General features: G+C 35.5%; 1 protein-coding gene across 1 annotated transcript; it reads right to left on the bottom strand.

Annotated features, from left to right (window-relative positions):
- Window positions 1-18964: 18964 nt before the first annotated feature.
- Window positions 18965-21550, bottom strand: LOC134256818 (phospholipid phosphatase 1-like). The gene is made up of 6 exons (XM_062739480.1): window positions 21405-21550; window positions 21065-21228; window positions 20532-20800; window positions 20235-20292; window positions 19835-20017; window positions 18965-19628 (listed from the first exon to the last, which is right to left on the bottom strand). Exons 1-6 carry the CDS (start codon window positions 21466-21468, stop codon window positions 19473-19475), a joined length of 894 nt encoding a protein of 297 aa, XP_062595464.1. The 5' UTR covers window positions 21469-21550; the 3' UTR covers window positions 18965-19472.
- Between the last annotated feature and the right edge of the window lie 425 nt (window positions 21551-21975).

Raw genomic sequence — 21975 nt, 5'->3', positions numbered from 1 at the left:
AAACAAAATTAAAATTCAAAGAAGGTGGAAAGACCTTTTATTGTTCTGTGAACAATAAGTCTCCTAGTTCATTTTGGCATGTTGAAGAGGTGTATTTTGCATTTTTTTTTTACAGTTTGCAAAATGTTCGGCTAAAATGTGATCCCCAGAGTCTATTCGAAAGTTCAAGAGTTCTTTAAAATTCCCATGGTTGTATTCATTACATTTTTCTGTGTCGTCATCTCTGTGACCACGTAAAGCGATTCCTCGTCGACCACAAAAGATCAGTGATTTTGTAATCGACTTCAGAATTTTCCGATTCTGTTTCATTCTTTCAGCAGCGCATACGTCTAGTGAAGCATCAACGCGTTTTGAAGGAACTTGGTAAGTATCTAAGAAACCTCTCATTCTAGCCATTGATGACAAGTGATATTCAGTTTCAGCATGGTTCTTTAAATCCTCTTTTGCATCCTTCCAGTTTCTGCATGGTTCCGTTATAAATTTCTTTCCACATCGATGAGAACTGTCTGGAAAAAAACGACAAGCAATGCAGAAAATGCCACCCTGTAATTTAGAATAGCCAATAAAACTAAGAATATTAAACACTCCCATTGACAGTGTCGTTTTATTTCCCCGCTTGCTTTCCTTTTATCCTTGTATAGTTTCGACGGGAACTTGAAATTGCGTTTTGGGATACGCTTGTCAATAAAGAAAAACTTCATCTGATCATTGGCTTTATGGTCACAGAAACTTATGTCAGGCAAATTCATTCCTGAACAATCCTCTGATGCATTAGGTTCATCTTGTATTTGTTCCAAAGAGACATTTCGTGTCTGTAGCACAGGAGCATGTTCAGTTTGGGAATCAGTAGACTGGACAAGAAATGCATCAAAAGGTTCTTCCAGTGTCTGCATAACAGAAGTGTTTTCTGTTTGTTCAACAGCGACGTCCTGTGTTTGTAATACATCAGGTATTTCTTGCGTCTGAATAACAGAGTTATTTTGAGTTTCTGTTTGCTTATTTACTAAATTTCATATATGCAAACCTTCAGTATCTGTGCTTTGGCTATAAGGGACAGCTTCTAAATGTTCACTATGAGCTTCTTCAATGACAGTCTTCACTGGGGTAATTTCAAATTGTTGATCAATTTGACTCAAACTCCCGCCATTTCTCTTGCGTAGGTTATCAACTCTGATAAGTTAGAGAACTGGAGTACAACAGCTTTTCCGTCTGGAACACATCAGTCATTATTGTCCCTGCTATGGGAATCAAAAACTGTGTACAAAGTAGCATCTTTTTGAATTCCAACTGTACTTCCTGGAGAATTCCCAACTGTGAGAAAGCATACATTTGTCTCTTCAAAGCTTAATCTTATAGCTGACTCCAGAGTGAATGCAAGGGAATCGGGATTATCATCAGTGTAGGAGATCAAACCAGCTCTTGGATCAAGGATAGCTAATGAATGTTCAATTCCACATATAACCAGTTTCTGTTGAAGATCCGCAATCATTAAATATTCGTTTTGCTGGAAAATTTTAGGAAACAGATGTGTCCCTGCTTTTAATATATTATCAATTTCCAAGGAAGTCTGTGGAATTCGTGAAGCAGCAAGAAAACAAACTGATATACAAACACATTGTTTCCCGCCTCCTTCAAGCTGGCCCTGGTGTATTGTGCCTTTGCATAAAAGTCTGAAATGAAAAGTGAAAAACAAGAGGCCCATGGGCCACAACGCTCACCTGACCACTGTGGCTAGGAAAAAGTAAAAATTGGTTTTATTATTGAAAAGTTTAAATCCAAAAGTAAACCTTTGACCAGTTACGGTTTTGCTATTCTTGAGAAGATGATTTTTAAAGAATTTTCCTATATATTTCAATTCAAAACTTTGGTCGGCCATTGTGGCCCCGCCCTACCCCCAGGGGTCATGATTTGAACAAATTTGAATCTATACTACCTGAGGATGCTTCCATATAAATATGATCAATCATGGCTTTGTTATTCTTAAGAAGATGATTTTTAAAGAATTTTCCTTATATTTCTATGTAAAACTTTGGTCGGCCATTGTGGCCCCGCCCTACCCCCGGGGGGTCATGATTTGAACAAAATTGAATCTACACTACCTGAGGATGTTTCCCCATATGTTTCATTTTTCCTGGCACAGTGGTTCTTGAGAAGAAGATTTTTAAAACATACCACAAAATTTTCATTAATTCCCAATTATCTCCCCTTAAATGAGGGCGTGGCCCTTCATTTGAACAAACTTGAATCCCTTTCACCCAAGGATGCTTTGTGGCAAATTTAGTTGAAATTGGCCCAGCGGTTCTTGAGAAGAAGTCGAAAATGTGAAAAGTTTACGGACAGATGGACGCCGGACAAAATGTGATCAGAAAAGCTCACTTGAGCCTTCGGCTCAGGTGAGCTAAAAAGATTTCAGACTCTTTCTGGAAGTCGAAAAAATGAATAGTTCATTTAATGCACGCACGAATGCTTTGATTCTTTTTGTTAATGTGATGAAGAAAATTGAATTATTAAAATATTTAGTCAAAAAATTGAATCGGTTATGGTTTTTCGATGTTGTATTTCACTAGGGCTGGGCAATAATATCGATAAATTTCAATATATTGCGATACAATGACAATAAATATCGTATCGCAATACGATTTTGTAATATCGATATATTGGCAAAATGCTAAGATTAAGGAATTTTGTCATTAAATATAAAAATGAATATATGAAAGTTTGATATTCAGCCAAACAGTAAGACAGAAGTTGTTTTGTTAAATGAAATCAACAAGATGTTTTCTGTATTGGTTATTTATCATAGTTATGTACATTCTGCATGTTAATTAAAGTAAATAAAGTAAGAAAATGCCATTTAAAATACAATCACAATATTGCAAAACATATCGCAATACAGTTAAAAATATCGCAATATATCGCAATACGAAATCTCGGGCCAATACCCAGCCCTATATTTCACCATAATTATTGTGTAAACGAATAGCCTACGTAAATGGAGGAAATGAAAATCAGTGTGTGAATAAAGATTGTAGTCTGAGATACATGTATATGTTAGAAAATTGTAAAAGCTTCGGACAGTCATCTAATCATTCCTTTATAAAAGTTAAACCATGCATGCTGTTGCTTTGATGAAATCTAAACATACAAAATTGTGTGACTAGTTTCACGAAACTTGTAAGATCGACATCTGTAGGCCATTGCACTTGTTTCTTAATTTTAATATAAAAAATTACATAAAAAATCAGGCATTCATAATTTAATACATAATTAAGGGTTAAAATATACCCTTTTCTGCAATCCTCTGAGTCTTTTGTTTTAAAGTAATGGAATATTTTCCTTTTCTTCATGATCGGAAACTAGATCGACGATATAATTTAGGAAACCTCTCGTGTGCATGTACAGCGAACTCGGATACGTACGCAATATAAATGAACAGGCGGATCAAAGGAAAGTGTAAGAGCTAAAAATTTAACGGAATTGACCTACACAATTGTTAGGTACGTAAATAGTAACATACACATTTCAATAATTAACATCATTCATGTACTACCGGAACATGACAAAATATCAAATATTTTGTGTGTGCAAATTAAAATTTAATTTAGGGACTTGACCTTTAAGCTGTTAGCTAAGTTACAGTCAGTAGATTGTTCACGACATTCAGCCTGAAATGTGAAGCTGCTGAAGATATAAATGACTATGTCAGATTTTGCTTCACTTCTCGTGAAATTCTGATAATTAAGAATAAACAAAATGAAATTGTTATGTCATCGACTGAATTTGTGTGAATTGTAGCTGCACACGGCCATACTCACCGCATGCTGTTCAGCACACTGACAGTTTACAACTGTACGGATCTATTGTTTATAATTTTATTCAAAATGGAATTATTATGGTAAAAGAATGGAAAATTAAGATATACTCCAATAACTTAAACAAAAGTGAATATTATACTACCAACAAATGTTTAGTTTGCAAAAAACTCTAAGGAAATTAGAAATATTGAATCAGTATGTTTGGCCATCACGCATGTTAATAATTGTGGCATCGTTTATGTTATATATCTTTCTGAAAAATAACCAGAATGCCATGAAAAAGAATTTACCACGTACAAAGAGAAGTTTCAAAATCTCAATAATATTCCTGGCTCAGGCAGAACATTATCTGTGCTTACAGTGAAAATCGCATAGTAAAAAGGTGTTACGGGAATCTGTATAGAAAAGCTTAATTAAAACATATCCTGTCCTTACTTATTTGTCATTCACTCACAGTTGGGTCTTTAGACTGTAGAATCATTCTTTTTTTAACAGTATAACGGATTTACTCTAACTTTGACAATTTTAGGGGGGCGCGCGCCGGGTGCGCCCCCCTTAAATCCGCCACTGAAATGCCAAATCTCAAGGAGAAATCTAATCAAAAATACTGACAGACGACGATATGGGTAAACAGGTCTGAAATTTGCAGCTCTCCACCGGTAATTGGTGGTGTCTACATATGCGTGAAAAATTCTCTCGAGGGACGTTAAACAATATACAATTAATCAATCTTTAGAGTCGCGAAGTTTGGAGGTGAACCTTACGTCGCGCGTTCGAATCCGTTGCGGGACGTGGAGAACGGTCTTCGGTTAAGACGTATTGGATATCTGCCGAATACAGTTCTGTATGAAAATATACCAGACAGTTTGAGGCCCGTTAGGACCGAAAACTGTCTGATATTTTTTCATACAGAATTGTATGAGGCGTATATCGTACTTAAAACATTGCTCTCTACATTTCTTTTCATTTACCTGAGACAGTCTGATCTTAAAACATAAGTATTGATGGTCATTGAATCATTCTTGAATGAAAACTACTCACTGATACTAGACCCTTTGTTTTCATTTGTTGATTTACCTGAGACAGTCTGATATTATAATAGAATTTAGACTTCAATGAAAACTACTCACTAATTCTCTGACTGAGAGTGTTAGGAATCAGCTATTTTGTATTGTATAGAGGGAGTGAACAGATCTGTTTAAAATGGAGAGTGGGGACGAAATATTCTTGACTCAAAAAAAATTTAAACCTGAAAGCAATGGATCAGATTATGATACCGATAATCTCGTAAGTGATATTCTAGGGATGGAGAAGGAAAATACTAGTACTGCTGTGAGCTTTGATTTAAACTTTGAAAACCCATCAAAAAATATCGACGATGCAACTATGCAGGGCAATTCTCGGTTTGCAGACCCGCTTTCAGAGATTGACATGAACAATCTTATGAAAAGTGCCGTTCCTCAGAATACCGAGAGGAAATCCAGATGGGCTAGCGCTGTAAATATTTTCACAGAATGGGCGAAAACAAGAAGTATTGAGGAACCTATTTTGTCTATGGACAATATGACCCTAAATCAATTCCTATGTGGCTTCATCACGGAAGTTAGAAAAAAAGCAGGGGAACAAACCAAAACACTCAAACCCCAAACACTCTCTATGAGATTATAACATCAATTCAACACTATCTACGTCAAAATGGCAAATTTGTCAGTTTTCTCGATGATAATGAATTCCGTAAAATGGGACAAGTCCTAGATGCACAGATGAAGGAAGTGGCTAAAACAGGCTTAGGGAGTTCCCGCAGGAAAGCCGAAATCATTAGTGTCGACCAAGAGAATAGGTTTACTTGGCTCCATTTCCGACGATGATACGCCAGCCAAATTGTTGGACACATTAGTTTTTTTCGGATTAAATTTTGCATTACGGGCAGGCCAAGAACATCGAAACTTGCGAAGAGGGACCAGGTCACAGCTGGAAGTGAAGGAGGACAGCGACGGCACCCGTTATTTATTGTACACAGAGGACGTGTCCAAGACCAACTCCGGGGGGTTAAACTCAAGGAAGCTGGATCCTAAGTGTGTGCGTGTGTATGAAGATTTTGAAAATCCTGAGAAATGTGTTGTTAATTTGTACAAAAAATATGTGTCATTGTGTCCAGAAAGTGGGAAAACGGATGCCTTTTATTTAAGGCCTAAAAATATCCGATCGATGCATTATGGTTTGATGATGTTCCTGTTGAAATTCATCCTCTTCAGAATACTGTTGCGCGTCTCTGCAAAGATGCAGGATTTACTGGCTACTTTACCAACCATTCTCTCCGTGCCACAGCTGCCACACGTCTCTATTCGGCAGGAATTGATGAACAGTTTTTTTTTTCTTTCTTATGTTGATTCTGCCCGCAGATCCTCTTGGCTCTTCTTGGTGCTCTATAGGCAGCTCTACTTTCTCTTGCTGAAATATAACTGGTCTTTTTCCGGTATGCGGTCCATACTCTTGGGTATAGTCATACTTTAGAGGGTGGTGTTCCCAATATTTATCCAGTCTGTTTTCAAATTGGTGTACATTTTTTGCTATCACTACATTGTCTGGCAAGCTATTCCACAATTCCACGACTCTGTTGGTGAAGCTATATTTTCGAACATCTCTGTTGCATCTGTGTTTCACTAGTTATGTTCCCCAAACGGAGTTTGGGAACATATTGTTTTTACTCTGTTTCTTATTATTATGTTCCCCAAACGAAGTTGGGGAACATATTGTTTTTACTCTGTTTCTTATTATTATTATTATTTTTCTTCTTCCTGGGAAAATTTTGTCCACGAGTGATCTTGTAAACTACACATCCGACTTAGGTGAAACCTTTTTAGGGTTAGTAGGCATGTTATGTAGAGTTGCCAAACAAAGGTCATTTTGCGCGCACGTGCCTGCAAGAGCACGCACGTGCATTAGGTGAAATTACCAATATAATGAATATTGCCGTAACTTTTCTATTTTTTGATGAAATTTTTTGAAACTCATAATGTAAGGATACATTAGTAGTATAGACAAGATAGCATGGTCAAAATAGCAAGATTTCACGCGCATGCACGTGCGCTTTGCTCTGATTGGCTGAAACTAAAGTATCAATAACTTTCTTGTTTCTTGTCATAATCCTGTGAAATTTTGAACATAGTCCTACATTATAATGATCTACCGCATGATATATAAGAATTTTCATGAAAGCATGCGCATGTGCGTGTGCTGCAAGCTGATTGGCTGAATCTTTAAATGACTATATCTCATTTGTTTTTTGACGAAATTCTTTGAAACTTAAAATATAGTCATGCATTGGGATATCCTACAAAATGATATAGAAAAAAAATCATGAAATCACGCGCATGCACGTGAGCTGCAATTTGATTGGCTAAAACTTTAAATTGCTATTTCTCCTTTGTTTTTTGACGAAATTCTTTGAAATTTAAAATATAGTCATGCATTAGGATATCCTACAAAATGATATAAAAAAAATCATGAAATTACGCGCATGCACGTGTGCTGCAATCTGATTGGCTGAAACTTTAAATGGCTATAATTCCCTTGTTTTTCAACCAAACAGGATGGGATTTAGAACATAGATAGATGTAAGGGACTCCTACAAAAAGGTATGATCATCATGCACGTGCACGCACGTGCGTGCATTTGAAAAGAGTATATTTTAAAATACTCTTGAAAGACAAGATGATATGGTCATAACGCACATGCATTCACATGCGCTTGGGTGCAATGCTAAAAATTGAATATAATTAGTATCCTTCTGGAAAAACGTTGTTAAAGTAAAAAATGCACAGAGTTTGTCTTATTTATTGAAACTTACAGGGAATATGGCACCGAAAGGGAGTTGGGGAGCGTTTGGGGAACATCTGTAACGGTTCCCGTTACAATTAGCACTAGTTATTATTCTTTTTTCTTCTTATTTCTTCTCCGGTACTTTTTTGTCCGCGAGTGTTCTCAGAAACTGCTCACCCAACTGAGCTAAAACCTTTTTTAGGGTTAATAGGTGTGTAGTGTAGGTGTGCTGAACGAAGGTCATTTTGCGCGCATACGCGTGCACGTGCGTGCGCGTGATATTAGTGAAATGACTTATATACTTAATATAGCTATAACTTTTACATTTTTCAATGAATTGATTTGAAACTCATTATATAATGATATATTAGTGTAGATAATTTGACACTGTCAAATTAGCACGAACTCACGCGCATGCACGTGCGCTTCGCTCTGATTGGCTGAAACGAAAATCTCAATATCTTTTCTGTTTTTTGACGAAATGCTGTGAAATTTAAGACATGGGCACACTTTAGGATGTCCTAGAATATGATATATCGCAATTCTCATGAAAACACGCGCATGCACGTGCGCTGCAATCTGATTGGCTGAAACTTTAAATGGCTGTAACTCCCTTGTTTTTCAACCAAACAGACTGGGATTTAGAACATAGACAGACATAATAGACTCCTACAAGAGGGTATGGTCAGTATGCACATGCAAGCACGTGTTTGCACGAGTACTTTGCTCTGATTGGCTGAAACAAAAATCTTAATATCTTTTTTTGTTGTTAGACGAAATGCTTTGATATTTTAAACATAGTCATGCATTAAGATATCCTACAATATGATACATAATATTTTTCATCAAATCACGTGCTTGCACGTGCGCTGCAATCTGATTGGCTTAAACTTTAAATGGTTATAACTTCCTTAGTTTTCAACCAAACAGAATGGGATTTAGAACATAGATCGACATAATAGACTCCTACACGATGGTATGGTCATTATGCACATGCATGCACGTGCGTGCACGTGAAATGAGAAAAATTAAAATACACTCAAATGAGGGTTTTTTAAAAAATATTTTTGGAATAAATGCTTAAATATTGTGTATATTTTAATACATTGAAAGTGTAGACAAGATGATATGGTCATTACGCACATGCATTCACATGCGCACGCGTGCAATGCTAAAATTGAAATATACTTATAATACTTTTGGAAAAACGTTGTTAAAGACTAAAGTACGAAGAGTTTGTCTTATTTAATGAGGCTTACATGGAATATGGCACCAAAAGGGAGTTGGGGAGCGTTTGGGGAACATCTGTAACGGTCCCCGTTACAATTAGCCCTAGTTTAAACTAGTGTTTCACTCAATTGAAATAACGTAGATGTAACTCTTTTATCATAAACTCCATGGATGCTTTTAAATGTTTCAATCATGTCTCCTCTCAAACGCCGGTATTTCAATGTTGGTAATTTAAGAGTCGTTAGTCGTTCTTCATAATTTTGATCTTTCAGTTGTGGCAGCATTCTAGTTGCTCTTCTTTGTACATTCTCTATGGTTTCAATGTGTTTTTTTATGTACGGTGACCATACACTACTCGCATATTCAATATGTGGTCTCACTAAAGCTTTGAATAATAAACAGAATGATTTAATATCAAGATGAATAAATGCTCTTCTTATTAGGCCACAAATCTGGTTGGCTTTGTTGACTTGCGTTTATATATGCTTGTCAAAGCTAAGATTGCTATCAATTGTTACTCCAATATCTTATTCATTCTCCACACTCTCTAGTGTTGTATCACCTCCTTCATATTTTCTCATACTATACTGGATACTGTAACACTTTTTGTTACTGTTGTGTATTTGAATTACTTTGCATTTGTCAGGGTGAAATTTTAAAAGCCAAGTATTGCTCCGCATGAAAAGTTTGTCCAGGTCAGATTGTACTATTTTAATATCGTTTTCATCTGTGATTCCTTTGAATATTTTCGTGTCGTCTGCGAAGAGGAATATATCTGACTCAACACATTCTGGTAAGTCATTTATAAAAATCACAAACAGTACAGGCCCGAGCACAGATCCTTGTGGAATTCCAATTGTGACTTTGTGCCATTTCGATTTATGTCCATTTACTTGTACACACTGCTTTCGTCCACTAAGGAAATGTTCAACCTATGTACATAGTCGTTCACATATCCCATAAGCTCTCATCTTTGTCAGAAGTCTAACATGTGGAACCTTATCATAAAATCCATATAAACTGCATTTAAAACGCCTCCTCTATCCAGGATTTCAGTCCATTTATCGAGTACTGTAATTAATTGTAAGGTTGTTGATCTCCCACTCAGGAATCCGAATTGCTTGTCACTAAATAAATCTAAGCTGTCCATATGCTTAATTAATCTCTTCCTAATAATCTTCTCCATCATCTTGCATAGTATGCTTGTTAAGCTGACAGGTCTGTAGTTTGATGCCGACTTCTTGTCACCTTTCTTGAATAAAGCTGTAATTGTAGCTTCTTTCCAGCTATCTGGTACTTCTCCTGTTTCTAGTGATTTCTTATAGATCAAATATAAAGGTCTATCAATTACTGCATTCAATTCATATAGAACTTTTGGGTGTGCCTTATCTGGTCCTGGGGACTTAGTGGTGTTTAGATCCTGAAGTAATTTCTTCACCTCTTCTTGAGTAATCGGCTCATCATCATTAGACCTTGTATTTTCAATTATATCAACTAGTGGTAAAGAGTTCAGATGGCACGTTCACATCTTCTTCTGTAAAAACACTGCAATTAATCTCGGAAAAAACTGGCCATCGTTTACTGGCACTTCGTGGATACAAGAGAACATCGGATGATCAACTTAAAGCCGTTGACGGCATTCTGAAGTCGAAGAATATGAAACCTTCGTCTTCTACATCTACATTCCCTTGTGATGTGGTGTCTACTTCGTGTGATGCTATGTCTTCTTCTTTTTGTGATGTTGTGTCTACTTCGAAGGGGAACTCGACTGGGAGAAGTGTACATGTGAAAGCTGCAGAAAAGTGCGTTACCATTGACATTAATTTCTAATTACAGTCAAGACTGTTATTCTGTTTAAATGAAAAAAGTTCATTCTCCTTTTGTCATGCACAATTATTCACAATTTCAAAATATGCATTGTGTACATATCAGAAAGTTTTCATTCTCCTTTTGTCATGCATAATTATTCACAGTTTCAAAATATGCATTGTGTACGTAAAACATATTAAAGTTTACTGTTTGTTAAATAATTGCATTATTTTTCTTTTGTTCTGTAGCAGTCCGATTTTGAAGGATGTCAGTACTGAGACAGTTTGATATTACGATTAATATCAGACTGCTCACTAATATCGGACTGTTTAGACTGCAAGAACAAAGGAATGATGTCACAGCAATGTTTTAACTTATAGATAGAGGTCGCGTGTCGCGATAGGTGTTGGCATGAAAAAGTTCCGTAACTGACACATCTGTAGACTCATCTAACATAACACTGAATACAGAGCTATACCCCTAACCCTATTTAGGAGCCTATCAAGAATCACATCGGACGACTGCTGAAACTCCTGAACACTGCTATTACTCTCATATGTTGCATGGGAATCAACACAGATCTTTTAGCTGAGAACTACCCTAAAAATAATTTAAAAAAAAAAAAAAATTATTTACGTAGACCTTAAATAGATTTTAATTGACGATTGATCAATAAAAATTTAATTTCAATTTTTGAAAGAAAATTGTATGATGGAATAAATCAATACCTGTGATATGTATAAATTGTTTAGTTTGGGAACCATGGAATTGGGCAGGTCATTAGATGCAGCAAAGTAAGTGTTTCGAAGGGCATAGATAATAGCAGATTTATTCATGGAGAAGGCATTTTGTCTGACAGTTTCCATGTTTTCAGCAGATTTGGACTTTAGTAGAGCTGCAGAGTGACTATTGTCACCCAATTAATTAAAAGAAAAAATTGAGTATTTTAATTAAGGTAGAATAAGGTTTCTTGTGTTTTTTTTTTATTTATTTATACGTATCAATCTGATTCTAAATTATATATATAGAATATAGAAAAATCTATATATTAAAAAAATTATTCTAAATTATATATGTAGAATATAGAAAAAAAAATCTTTATATTTAAAAAAATTGCAATTTATTTTACTATTAGAAGATAAGCACCTGTTCCCTTCTCATGCTTGACTACGATTTTAACGTTATCACCACTGCAACTTGCCCCGTACGGAGACACCCCCACTTGTCGGTGGAGGGCTGCGAAGAACTAAAACGCTAACTCTCAATGCCCGCCTGCATTTAAATCTATTTTATTCAACACCAATTTGGCTATTTAAACTTAATTTCAGAGTTTAATTTTAACTTTTTAAGAGTTTATTAGTCATTGATTAATAATTTTAAAACAAAAAGTTAATTACATGTACTTTTATTGCAAATTTATGAATGTCTTTTGATAAGAGGGTTGAGCATTTTCTCCATAACTCTGGCTTTTTAACATCCCCTGATTTTCGAATATGCATGAAATGAAGGATATGGAGATAACGAACAATATTCAATATCAAAGTCCATAGAACAATACAAAATAGGAGCAAAGCAAACACAGACCTCTAAAACATCAGTGGTGGGATCAGGTGCCATTGAGGAGTGAGCATCCCCTGCTGACCGGTCACACCCGCCGTGTGCTCCTTGTCATGATCATGAATTTACGGAAAATCCGTCATCAATTCAGTGTATAAATAATGAACTGACAATTAGTATGAAAAAATGTCAGTCAGCATTTGACTCAATGATAAATTGTATTTGCTGACAAGGTTATAGAAGCGACCAAAGAACTTACGAAATACGACTTTAAACGAGACTACTGATAGTCTTGTTTCATCAACTTGTTTGTCAATAATTTGCCTCGTTTTAAAAATTGGTCATATGAAAATGGATAAATGACCACTGTCCATATGTCCAGCAACTTATGTTAATTACAAATGTACAACTTAAAGGATAAATAAAGTACATCGCTTTTATTTGCAATTTATTTTGAAATTGTAAAAAGACCACCTTTGTCTTTTCTTGTCTGTAAACATAAAAAAATAAAAGATTTGGAATTAGTTTGCGAAAAAAAACAAACAATTTATGATACCTTTATAAGGGGTGGAGGGGTTTAAAAATAATTTCCGTTGATGTATGTAAATGCACATTTTACCAAAAACTCTAGGATTACTTCTCTTTGTTTTCCCAAGCATTTGTTAATGAACCTCTCGAGAATCTTTCATTCCTTTGGAGACGCCACAACTTGCCGACGGAGAGCTACAAAATTTTGATCTAAGGGTATGCTCGGCACCCAGGACCATTGAGCTCTTTTTGTTGCTAGCACCTAATTCGATACGGGGACCTTGGTTGATAGTCTCATCCAAACTATGTTTTTTGAAAATTCACAAAAATATCCACTTAAATAAGAACAAGATGTGTTTGTGAAACACTATGCGTCCAGCGGCAACGAAATTCGTAAAAGCTATTTGGTCACAGTAAAAGTCACAAGGTCATTTACCTTGATGTCATTTTTTAAATAACGCAATAAGTGGAGTAAGCATACCAAATATGAAGTCTATATCTCTTATGGTTCAAAAGTTATGGCGAAAATTCGAACAAAGCTATTTTTAGCATATAGGTAAAGGTCACAAGGTCATTGACCTTGTTGTCATTTGGAAGAGCTGATAATGGAGTATACTTGCCAAGTATGAAGTCTCTATCTCCTATGGTTTAAAAGTTATGGCGAAAAAAATCATTTTCGTATATAGGTCACAGTCAAGGTTACAAGATCATTGACCTTGGTTTCATTCGAAAGAACTTAATTAGTTGAGTATGCATAATAAATTTCTCTCACTGTTCTGAAGTTATGGCATGGGTTAAAGTTGACAACAGACAGACAGAAAACAGACAGGATATAAACAATATACGTTCCGATCTATCGATCGAGGCGCATAAAATTTATTTAAACATGACTTGGCAGACAATACATTATACTATTAGTTGCAGTTCTGTACAGACGCAGGAGGTAGTAGGTGCTGGCACGAAAAAGATCCCTTAATGCTCATTGCCTACAGGTCAAAATTTGCTGCTCTCCACCGGCAGATGGTGGCATCTCCATGTGAGTAAACATCCTCGAGAGGGACGTTATACCACAAACATTTCTTACAACAGCTACCCCCATTTGTCATGGCGCGTAAACAGATACATGTAGCAATCTATTTCAACACATCATGATGTCTGACCTGCGCTTTGTGCAAAGTAAATGCTAAAGCTAGTTTGAGTGAATACCGAGATCTCCTCACAAACCTTAGAGTTTCTGTTGTTGTGGGTTATTAATGTCTAATCTTTGCACAAATATGTTGCCATTGATGTTAATCAAAGGATCTCTATTTTACTGTATACTGTAGTTTATGAACATCCCTCTTGTTCCATTAAAACACCATTGCTTATACATGTACACTGTGTTCCTTTTCACCATTAAATGTACTCCTTTCAAAATCAGAGTCTTTGAAGCATAACATCCTCTGAGTAGTTGTTTGTCCCGTGTAAACATTTTGATATCATATTTTCTTCCTCTTTATCTCTTGTCCCTGCAAATTTGCAATCATTCATCTTCAGTTCGTGTAAATTTTCTTCTAACTGTCTACAATCCATTATCTCAAACCAGTGGTGAAATGTGGTTGTTCCCGTACTGCGTACCGGCCATTCCTGTTGCTTGAATGCAAAAAATGTTGATTATTTGTACTTTTTCAACAATTCTAGGCTTTCTCTGAACTGTCGATAGTGTTTTTCTGGACAGATAATGCTAAAGGATATCTATGAAGAGACTAAAAAGTTTTTCATTGAACAATAGCTTCCTGTTCCTGCTCGTGATATATTGTCAGGACTTAAATCGAAGCTTTTTCAAACTGAAAAAAAAACCCATGCGTTTCAACAAAGTATGCGTAACATATGTTTCAAAAACATTGAAAAATACTCAGTATCCTTCACCATCAACGTGCGACACAAATGTGAATAAATGTGAATATACCATCCTGCGTACTGTACTTATTCATTTGGCAACACATATTCAAGATTTACAAATAGAATGTCCTCATAACAACTGCATCAATAAAAAGTGTATAAAACAACAATGAAAAGAGACTCAAGCTGAGGAATTGAAACATGGAGAAAGAAGATGATATGAGAGAGATATGCAAACTTTCCTCACAGAACTATTGAATAAGCGGGCACTATTCAAACATTTGGAAGCAAAACATCTGCGACAGAGGTGCTGGGACCCGGAAATAATCAGCGTATGTATTGGTCTTTAAATTCAGTTACCAAGTGCCTGCGAGCAGCTGAGGAATTCACAAGTTCTGGTTCATCCATCAAAACGTTTGCTACAATATTCTCTCTCTAAAACAAAAAGTAGGATTTTCAGAAGAAAACATAGATGACAATGAAAAGTGTTCGACAGAAAGTTTTTGAAAATATGGAGGACTTGTATTTGATGAAATTTTAATTCAGGATGACTTAACCATAGAAAAACAATGAAATTCGTGGAAGCTGCTTGGTATGGTGGACATGGGAGAGACAAACAACAACATATCAGTGATCCCCACAAGGACGGTTCAGCCGGCAACCCATACCCAACATCTTTTATATGGATTTACAGACTTCAGGGAGATGAATGAATCGTCAAAAAGATATCTCCAAGATCCTTTGTGTAATTTCAGGAAATTTTGCACCAAGCAGATCAAAGTTTATTTTTAAGAAACATAATCAGATCACCTCTGGCATTTTTCATTTTCAATCAAGCAACAGTTCACAGGTCGAACAATACTGTGAATGTGTTGACGAATCGTATCAGAGGGGATTCACGGTGGACTTTTTACATATGGATAGTGCCTCTACCAACAGATTATTTACCAGCATAGTGGTTCAAAGCAAGCTAGCTACAATTCAACGGATGGTTCGAGATATCTATATAACAGACAACGTATCAAATGAGCTATTTAAGATATAATGCATTGCATTACAACGTAACAACGTTGAATCTAGGAAAGCCCAAAATACGTCGTCAGCACCTTGGAGGTACTTGATGCCTCAATACAGACCATTTATATGAGATCATTGCCTAGGGAGGGTTGCTTTAGGTTTAATTGCCCGAGTGGATTTAGGGTACATATAAATCTCACCCGAGAGCACCATAAGATGACTCCAGCATCAAAAATGGGGAACAAGCCTGCAGTAGATGTGTTAAGTAAGAATATGCTAAACTTAATAGAAGTCATACCGGAAAACTCCAAAGGACCCATCATAATCGTTGCATCATCAGTTGTTCAAGTAGAGCATACGTCAACTCTGATACAGATATTCTGTGACAGAAACCGGCTTATTTCAGCAATGTCTGACAATTTGTTGCACCAGATTGCTACTGACGACCAGTTTCCCTAGATCGAGAAAAACAAGTCAATGACCGAGTTCTATACAAGTTCCAAAATCTGTTTGACAAAAGAGACCTCTGAAGACATTCAATTTTGCTTTTCTGGGATTGATCTCATTAAATCAGCAACGTGTGTATGGTGAAAATGCTATCAACCCTGGAAGATATTGTTGAGAATATGTTTTGTCAACAGAGGGTATTAGAAATGAGCAGAATACTTTCTCCACGCTGCCACAATATAATTGCTTACACAAAATTTCCGGTGTAATGGTCTCATTCATTTGATGTTTATTACAAGATATGGGTTCTAGTGATTTGAATAATGAATTATAATTCATTATAATAATTATAATGAATTTTATTTGAATAATGAATTATAAACCCTGTGTAGGTGATGAAGGTATATTGCTGCAGGAATAAGGAAAGTTGACGATTGAAAAGTTAGTCATCTTGTTTATTATTTTGGAAGTTAATGAAAACCCCTTTCCTTTGAAAATTAAAGCGGAATATACCGGATATTACGTGGTTGCTCTTTCAGATATTCGTTATTTTACCAACAAGATCTGAAATTGTCCCGAGTTACAATGTTTGTATGCATACATGACAAAGAGAAGATTGATTGATTGTATATTGTTTAACGTTCCTCTCGAGAATTTTTCAGGAGAAAAGGAGACGCCTCCTTTAAAAAGATGATTTAGGACAATAGAAGGAGATTAAGACTTTTTGGATTCTGAAAGAGGAAATATCGGCGAAATGGTTGCCCGGAACAAACTCTTTGTTATTTCCTTGTCCACTGTTGAATTCTAATCCAGAGGAAGTTTTGCGGACGTAGGAGTTGATCCTTACACTGTGGGTTCGAACCTCATTGCGGTACGTGGAAAACGGTCTTTCAGATGAGACCATATAAACCAGGATTGCGCTGACACGAAAAATACCCCTCACATCTGAAGGGCTGTTCTGATACAGGTCTGAATTGCAGCCCTTCCCAGACATTCATGGCGTCTCAGTATGATTAAAATCATTTGAAAGGGCGTTAAACAAAGCAAACAACAGATGACAGAACTGTTATTGGAAATTTAATGTTGATGGCATAGTAGAGGGAATGCATAAAGGGCCAAGAGTACCAATTAAAAGCTTCTTAGAAGAACTCATGTTCATTAAGGGAAAATATAGGCAAAAAGATTTTTTAAAAATACGCTCAAGTCAAATGTCATTGATAAATCAACAAGGCATTGGGCAAAGAAATGTACTTTATTGTAGAACGACCTGAATAGCCTATCCGACTGGGGTTACAACAGGTCCAAAATCATAGAAGCTTACGCATATTTTGGGTAGAACCGACAACTGTTAAAGATCATTTAGATTTTCAGTTACTACTGGCGGTTGGTGAAATATTTCGAAGGGATTGCAAAACCTTTACACATGCGAACAAAAGTGTCACCAAGAAAGGGTTAGCTCTTTCATTTAAGTCTTTAGACACTCTTTATTGGAGGAAATTTTTGGTTTGCATTGATCATGGTTTCTAAAGGTGGCTATTCAATTTAAAACACTTATTAGACCAGCTAGCGCGTTTGATCGAGATTTTAGCAGGACTGTCGAACACCGCCAAGGCATTTTACATAATGATATAGATGTATCAGAATGCTGATGTCTTCAGGCGATACCCCTGAGGCAAAAGTAAATCCAGACTGGAGGACTCGTCATCAAGCAAAATAGTGACACCTTCATACTTTAGCTGTGAATAATCAAAGTGAAGTGACCGAAGTCCTTGGTGCTAACATTGGAAGTAAAGATGGCCCAAGTAATAATGTCAACAAGATGAAGCACTATCTCTTGCTGAAGTGCAGAGTACGGAAGGATATGGAGATAACGAACAGTATTCAACATCAAAGTCCTTAAAACAATACAAACAGGAGCAGAGCAAACATGAACCTCCGAAACACCAGAGGTGGGATCAGGTGCCTTGGAGGAGTGAGCATGCATCCACTGCTGACCGGTCATACCCGCCTTGTGCTCCTGGTCATGATCGGGAAATAACGGAAAAATCCGTCGTCAATTCAGTGTATAAAAAATGTTCTAACAATTAGTATGAAAAACGTCATGCAGTCAGCATTATGTACATAATTATGCCGGAGATTAAAGAAGATATGTATTATAGGAAATGGAAACATGTCAGAGAACCTGTGTTCAAGTCATCATTACATTCCAGTATTTTTGCCATATTTCATCATTTACAACTGACAATTTTGTAACGGGATAGTTAGAATTATTTCACAAAACACAACACAAATAAACATTTTTTTTCTCTAATTTTTTAAAACAATGTAACAAAATTACAAGAAAAATGTAAACAATTAATTATTATTAACTACCATGTACTAGTAATTAAACATAATATGCTAGGTTGTAAATATAAATGATACCAAAAATCATACACATAAATCATCAACTCATCATCTGGATTTTATGTTTTCGTACTATATATGTTTACAAGTGGAAAATAAATGCGTTACATAAAAAACACAAAAAAGGTTAGGTGTTGAGGGATAAAGAACATTCATATTTCCTTGTATAAAATATGTTTGCATGTCCATAGACTGTTGGTGCATTTCATTTTTTCATCTGAGGAAGTTGAGAAATAATCAGTAGTTATCTAAAATGCTGGGTTCACATCAAACACAGACGTCTGTAACTTTTCCTTTGATTTATAGTTGAGCAAAAGGTGTCACAAAGACGACACAATATCGGCGATTTTCATCCCGTTAATATATGAAAAATTAAGGAAAAAAAATACCTTATCCAAAAGGGTTGAGAGATGGCCACTTAATGATTTTGTAAAAAAAATTAAGTTTAAGAATATGAGCAATTTTTTTTATCGTTCACCAAACATGTGTACATTTACTCATATGATGCATTCAAAGAAATTTAAGTCTGAATTTTACAAAAGTCAATTTGTTAACACTGGGTATTCTATAAACTAATTCGCTTATACAGTGTTTCTTTAATTAAGAATGATTGAAATCAGAGTTTTTAATGACCTGAAAACATTAATGACTAACATTAATGTTTTATTGATAATACATAAACTATTTACACGTGTATATATTTTTTTCCCTGAGTCTGGAATTATTTTGTGAAGCAAAACATTTAATATGACATGTTTATAACTATAAAATAAGTACTTTTTAGGGGCATTCCCAAATCAACAAAATAGGTCGATATTTTAAAGCTCAAAATTAAAAGTAGATCTTTTTTTTTTTAACTTTGCTTGGTTATAAAAACAGCACCAAAGAAAAGGAGGAACTTGAAAATAAAAATGTAACAAAAAGGAAAATAAATGTTAATGGATATCGACGCCCTTGGTTTTAAGTATTTGCTTGACCATTTAACGCTGGGCTTTCTGTGGATTTTTTATTCTCTTGGTGTAACTCCATGCAAACTACAGTGTCCATAGTTTCACCCAAATCTGCTTGATCATAATGAGGAAGAAAATGCCTTCTGACATTCGGATTCTGATACATCTGCAAGAAAGACGTATAATTAAATTTTAGTGTAAGCCTTCCTCGTAAATGGGGACTTAAACGATGCAAACAAGTTACTGTTTTTCTTAACTCATCATAACAGGTTTCACTTTTCATTTTCATGTTAAAACTTCTTGTATTTTTCTAAATATACAATCCATGTACGTCAAATAGGATTACCAAGCAAAAACGCAACATATACTCACCACAATAATAGTGAAAAGGATCCCGATGATGCCGCCTCCAATGACGTCACCAGTATGGTGCTTGTAGTCTTGCAGACGACTGATACTGACATAAGCTGCAACACTTATTGCTAGAAACTGCAATAGAGGACAGGCGACACGAAGCCGTGACCAATGACGACGAACACGGATCTGTATGTATATCTGTAAGTAAGTTGTTGTGTTTCATAATAGAGGACTCGCATAACATGTACATCTAATCACATCAATGTTTTGAAAGAATTTTAAGAAAGACCTGCACGTCCTACAAACTGATGGATCTCTTCAGAATCTGCAGACATTGATAAAATGACGTCAGAAATATTGATTGCAATGCTAATTTTAATTTCATACTTTATGGATTATTTGAAAAGTCACTCACTGCTAAGTACACCATTCCATTCCAGGCGGCGCCACTGTGACCTGACGGGAAAGACTTTCTGTTGGTATAAAAATTCATTTTACATTTAATTGAAATAGTTCGCACAATAGTCTGCAATAAAATCTAAATACGCAGACATTTTTTTAAATTTTTTAGCTTCTTCTAATAATTCAAATGTACACGTAGTTGATAAAAGGGTCATAAGTAGAAAATTTAGTACTTTCCTATATAGATACATGTAAATAAATCTAATAACATTCTATGTAAAGCTTTTTTGGACATAGATAAACCACCTACTTTGAATCTGATATACTTTCAAGATCCTTTCCCTGACAACTGTAGTTTGTAATGAACTTTCTTGAACAGTTCGTGGATGAATAAGAAGGCTGGCACACAGCGAAGAAATGAGGCCGTAGACGACCCACAAACATCTTTACAATCTCAATAAATAATACACACAGGGAAAATCCGAGAAACAAGCAACCAAGCATACTGTAACAGTTTCGCACAAAAATTCGAATTCTCTGGGAATAGTTTTTCGACAAAAATGCCTCTGTAAATATTATCTGAAAAAATAAAATTCTAGTTTACTTCTTGAAACTCACTCAATAAAACCTGATTATATAAAACTACTTATGAACACAAATGAAATAGATTTAGTTCCTTTGAATGTAATACATTTAATAATTTTGCACGGCAAAACAAAAACAAATTCGAACACTTGAATTTAGTTTTATTTAAATTATGTCTGTGGAAAAAATATATATGTTCATCAAATATGTTCCTAAATAAGTTTTTTAGCAATGCTAAGTTGTTTCTAACGACATTACTATGACAGTGGGAGGAAGTAGCGCCAAGATGGCGGTGGTAACAGTTGAGATCGAGTCCTCTCGGTACGGATACATCAGACTTTGATCATCACAGAAAAATCCCCGGATAAAGGGCTGTATTGCTGTCAGTTTGTTGAAGGATAATAGCAGGGCAAATATTGTCACTGAAAAACAAAATCACATACTTCTGAGATTTTTTTTTTTCTCAAAGTGAGTTATGTATAAAAAGCACCCTTTATTGTTAAAATGATTTGAAACTTTTTGTAATATGACTTCACTTTGCATTCAAGTCCATATCCATGCATACATGATTATAATATTGTTACAGTATTAAATTTACCTATTATAAACACTATAATGTCCGTGATCACTTGAACAAATGTCGCCCTGGAAACAATTGCCATGATGACGGTTTTCAGTGGGTTTTGTTTTTTTTAGCAAAACTGTCCAGTTGACTTCTCAACAAATTAAACTACTCAAATCCATCATGTGTACTATTAAGTATATAACTTTCCATCCTATACAGGTATGTATTGCACAACAGCTGGATTATTCCTCGAGTTGACCGGGATATGCTTTCACTGTAAAGATAAACATCAAGTCATTAATAATTCACGAATACAGGTTGTGAAGCTTGATTATAAGGTAATGAAGTTGGATAACAATCCAGTAATGCTATGAAATGAATTATTTCTTCAATATCATTTTCATCATGTTTCGTAAAGACGTTGTTCAACCTTTTAAGACATGAAACTCTGTGGTTTTAATGCCCCTGTTATCGAATATTCGGGGGTATAAAGTTTTTCCTGGCCGTCCATTTGTCTGTCTGTTTGTCGGAAGAAACCTTAATTTTTGACTGGTTGGACCTCCGGCTTTCCAAAAACAATTCTGAACTCGGACTTTGGAGTATG

This window comes from Saccostrea cucullata, unplaced genomic scaffold (genome assembly GCF_032062105.1).
Source record: "Saccostrea cucullata isolate Sc308-1 unplaced genomic scaffold, CSIRO_AGI_Scuc_v1 ctg8, whole genome shotgun sequence".
Lineage (NCBI taxonomy): Eukaryota > Metazoa > Mollusca > Bivalvia > Ostreida > Ostreidae > Saccostrea > Saccostrea cuccullata.
This window is presented reverse-complemented; position numbering and strand designations above follow the sequence as displayed.

What these genes read in the sequence shown, in the direction of transcription:
- LOC134256818 (XM_062739480.1), bottom strand. Translation starts at nt 21,468, where the DNA reads ATGGCAATTGTTTCCAGGGCGACATTTGTTCAAGTGATCACGGACATT. An exon ending in GAAAGTATATCAGATTCAAA is followed by an intron (nt 20,293 to 20,531) that starts GTAGGTGGTTTA and finishes TTATACCAACAG; the next exon opens with AAAGTCTTTCCCGTCAGGTC. An exon ending in TCCTTTTCACTATTATTGTG is followed by an intron (nt 19,629 to 19,834) that starts GTGAGTATATGT and finishes TCTTTCTTGCAG; the next exon opens with ATGTATCAGAATCCGAATGT.